We start from the raw sequence: 4,149 nt of genomic DNA, 5'->3' as shown, positions 1-4,149 counted from the left end.
TTTGTAAGGAATAGTTCGAGACAAGACAAAGAAGAAAGAAAGACAACCTCAACGGAGACAGGTTATCTTTTATTCAGGCAAGGAGGGGTGGCAGTTGGTCTAACGACCAGGCTGAGTATGCGAGGGATCTCAGGGAGGCTTCATATTTAAGGGAAGGTTTGCAGAAGCAATAAGGCAGGTTTTTAGTCAGGTGGGCATTTTGTGTAATCTTTAGCTGAGATGGCAATTGCAGTTGAGCAGGGGGTGGAAAGGTCCAGGCAGGGGATGGAAAGTGATGCAATCTGCCCAGAGTATTGGGGTGGGGTTAAAGTTCAGTTTTGTTATCCCTGAAGTCAGGTGGTTCAGCAAGGGCCCTTCTTTTTCCAGGCCTGAGGGAGAAGGACTTTGAAGTCTTGTTTTCTTTCTTTCTTTTTTTTTCTTAATCTTCTTTTCTAGGCCTGAGGGCTCCTTCAATTTTAGATGGTCAAAGGAACTACATAGATATTTATTCAAAGAAGATATTCAAATGACAATAAAGACATGAAAAGATGTTCAATATGATTAGTCATTTGGGAAATGCAAATCAAAAAACAATGAAATACCACTTTAGACATACTAGAATGACTATGATCTTTAAAAAGTGGAAAGTAATGAGTTGACAAGAATGTGGGGGGATTGAAAGCTCCCTACATTGATGGTGGAAATGCAAAATTTTGTAGCCATCATGGAAAACAGTTTGGCATTTCTGCAGAGTTAAAAATATGGCTGAATAATTCTACTTACTGGAAACATGTCCACTCAAAAATGTATATGTGAGTGTTAATAATAGTAGTATTCATTATAGTCAAAGTAAAAACATCCCAAACATTTTTTTTTTTTTTTCCCTTAAGTTTTGTTTTCCGGCTGTGCCATGCAGTATATGAGATCTTAGGTCTCAGACCAGGAATTGCACCCATGTCCCCCTGAGCTGGAAGTGTGGAGTCTAAACCACTGGATAATGAGTGAAGTTCTGAAATGTCTATCAATAGTTGATTGGATAAGCAAAGTGTGGTATAACCTTAAGTGGAATAATGCTCATTCACATAAAGTAATGAAGAACTGATGTGTACTTCAACATGAACCTTGAAAATATTATGGTAAGTGAGAGAAACTAGTCATGAAATAATACCACATTTGCAGATTTTATTTATATGCTACATCCTAAATAGGCAAAAGCCACAGAGACAAAGCATAATGATTGCCTGTAGCTGGGGGAGAAAGGAATGATGAATGAATGCTAGTGGGTATAATTGGTATGAGCATACTTTGGGGGTTCTTTCGGAATTAGTTAAAGATAATGCTTGCACATATCTGTGAATCTACTGAAAAATAACTGAATTCTGTACTTAAAGTGTTGGATTTCATTGTATATGAATTTTATTTTAAAAAATTCCTTAAAATATCTTTTTTTAAAAGAATTTTCTACATATCTAAAAAATTGTCATTTTTCTAAAAAGAGATGCAGCATATTACTACCCATGGAATATGTTATTTAAGTATAAAGTCATTTTAGTTAAAAAAAAAACATTTATAATAAATGCAATTTATTTGCAATAATAAATTGCATAATAAAGATTGGATTACAGTTATATATACATAAATCAAGTTAATCTCATGAAACATGCAAGGATTGTTTTTAAATATGTAGATTATTTATATTTGCAAATTGCAGAGAATTAATGGCTCTTTGGTTGCATCAACGTGTGGGTACTCAACAGAACATTAAAACAGCTGTCATGGGCATTCAGAGACCATAAATTTCCTCTAAGAAAAAAAATTCCAGTTTTGTGACATAATTTATGGGAAATATTTTTTTACAGATGTGTAGAAAATCCTGATTAGCAATTCTAGAAACTGTTTGCTAGTTTTCTAATATCTTCAAATAGATTGTAGTTATCAATATAAGGTTTAGTGATGAATAAAGTCAATTACAATAAAGATGAAGGTTGTGTGGCTTAAACAAATAGATATTTTATGTGGACTCATTAAAATATTCACTTCTTATTTAAAGGCAAAAAAACATGTATAAGTTTTTGTTAGCTTATCTAGACATATGATTTATTTGACAGAATTGTCAACATTCGCTATCAGTTTCTAAATTCTTTGGAATTAAGTAGGGAAGAGTCAGGAATAAAAGTCAAAACATGGGTTCAAGTAGGGCTAAAATGAAGACCAAGTTCATTTAAGATAAGTAATTGTTAAATAGAGATTTAAGTGGTTCGACCCCAACCTTTTTTCTTGGATAAAGCAAAATCATAGACTTATACCTGAATTAAAAGACAGGCATCCTAAAATCAGATACTCATGTCTAACATCTAGTGGTATAAAAGAAATTCACAGAGGTGAAGCAGCCTATGCTGTTATCTAAACTGTCTTTTTTTTACCTGTGATGTTTATATAAACTATAAATGAAGGTGTTTTAAATTGGAAATAAAAGTGGGAGAATAATATACCAGAATAAGATGATGCACGGGACTCAAGTTTCCGGGAAGGAGTATTGATTACAGTGGGCATTCAAAGATGCTGTATAAAATTAATTTTCCTTTCCTCAACATTTTCTGGAATCCTTTAGATACCTCTTTGTTTCGAAGACTGTAGATGAGAGGGTTCAGCATGGGGGTGAGGATGGTATAAAAGGCTGATACCACCTTGTCCTGGTCCGGTGTGTGATTAGAAGCTGGTCTCATGTACATAAACATGGCAGCTCCATAGTAGAGTCCAACCACAGACAGGTGTGAGGAGCAGATGGTGAAGGCTTTGCGGCGACTCTCCTTGGAATCCATGCTGATGACAGCTTGAAGGACTCGTGAATAGGAACCAATAATCACAGAGACTGGTAAAACTAGCATCACCACACAACAGATAAAAAGCAATTTTTCAAATGCAGAAGTGTCTGTGCAAGATAGAGGTAAAAGGGCAGCAACATCACAGAAAAAGTGATGAATTTCCAGGGAGCTACAATAAGGGAATGAGAGGGCTGCTACAAGCACAATGATCCCATCAAGAGAGCCTAAGATCCAGGAAGCAACAGTCATGAAGACACAGCGTTTCTGATTCATCAGGATGGTATATCGAAGCGGGTGGCATATAGCCACATAGCGATCATAGGCCATGACAGCCAGCAGGAAGCATTCAGCTCCAAGTAGGGAAACATAGAAGAATATTTGGATTCCACAACCTGCTAGAGAGATGGATTTCCTGCCAGACAAGTAGTTGAAGGCCATCTTGGGTACAGTAGTAGAGATCAGCATGAGGTCCATGAGGGACAATTGACTAAGGAGAAAATACATAGGTGTGTGGAGCTGGGTGTCCAGGTAGATAAGGAGAACCATGAGAGTGTTTCCCATGAAGGCCACTGTGAAGATGCCCAAGACCAGAGAGAAGAGGAAGATGTGTGTGGGTCTGTGATCAAAGATTCCTAACAGGATGAAGTCCAAGTTGAGGGTCTGGTTTCTCCAAACCATCCTGGATAATTTGCGTTATCTGCAAGATCCAGAATGGGTAGAAACTTGCTTACTAGTTTTCAAATGCATATCAGGTCAATGTACTCAGGTGCACACTGTATTGTAAGCATGTATAAGAACTTTTCACCAACTTTCAGTTACCTTTTCTTTGGTCACAATAAGTTATGTGATTTGGTCCATTGCTTTCTAGTCATTTTTTCAGCCCAACTTACCAAATAACAAATTCAATAACTATTTTCCCTATTTCCCAGAAAAGAAAAATGTATATTATTGACTTACTCAAAGGTACACAGTCAATAGAGAATCTAGGAGAAAAATAATTACAAATATCTGTTGCTAAATTTTATGAAATATCCTTGATCACATAGTATTCTCTATTGACAGTTGTATTCTTTGTCTTAACATGTCTCCACTCTGTGCTCTCCTCACTACAAAATTCCTCTTCTCTTGATTCTTTCTACCATCTTACCCACTTCATGTGTATGGTACCAGCCCAGTGAAACATTGCATTGGAACAATATTGTGCTCAGTTGCTTAGTCCTGCCTGATTTTTTGCGACTCCAAGGACTGTAGCCCACCAGGCTCCCCTGTCCATGGAATTTTCCAGACAAGAATACTGCAGTGGTTGCCATTTCACGTTGTTGCCATTTCCTACTCTAGGGGGATC

At 36.8% G+C, this 4,149-nt stretch overlaps 1 protein-coding gene across 1 annotated transcript; it reads right to left on the bottom strand.

Annotated features, from left to right (window-relative positions):
- Nucleotides 1-2,519: 2,519 nt before the first annotated feature.
- Nucleotides 2,520-3,482, bottom strand: LOC136157869 (olfactory receptor 2M4-like). The gene has a single exon (XM_065919627.1). It carries the CDS (start codon nt 3,480-3,482, stop codon nt 2,520-2,522), a length of 963 nt encoding a protein of 320 aa, XP_065775699.1.
- Nucleotides 3,483-4,149: the final 667 nt, after the last annotated feature.

The sequence above is a fragment of the Muntiacus reevesi genome, chromosome 1, assembly GCF_963930625.1.
Source record: "Muntiacus reevesi chromosome 1, mMunRee1.1, whole genome shotgun sequence".
Taxonomy (NCBI): domain Eukaryota; kingdom Metazoa; phylum Chordata; class Mammalia; order Artiodactyla; family Cervidae; genus Muntiacus; species Muntiacus reevesi.
Note: the sequence above shows the minus strand (reverse complement) of the source record. Positions and strands in the feature narration are given on the sequence as shown.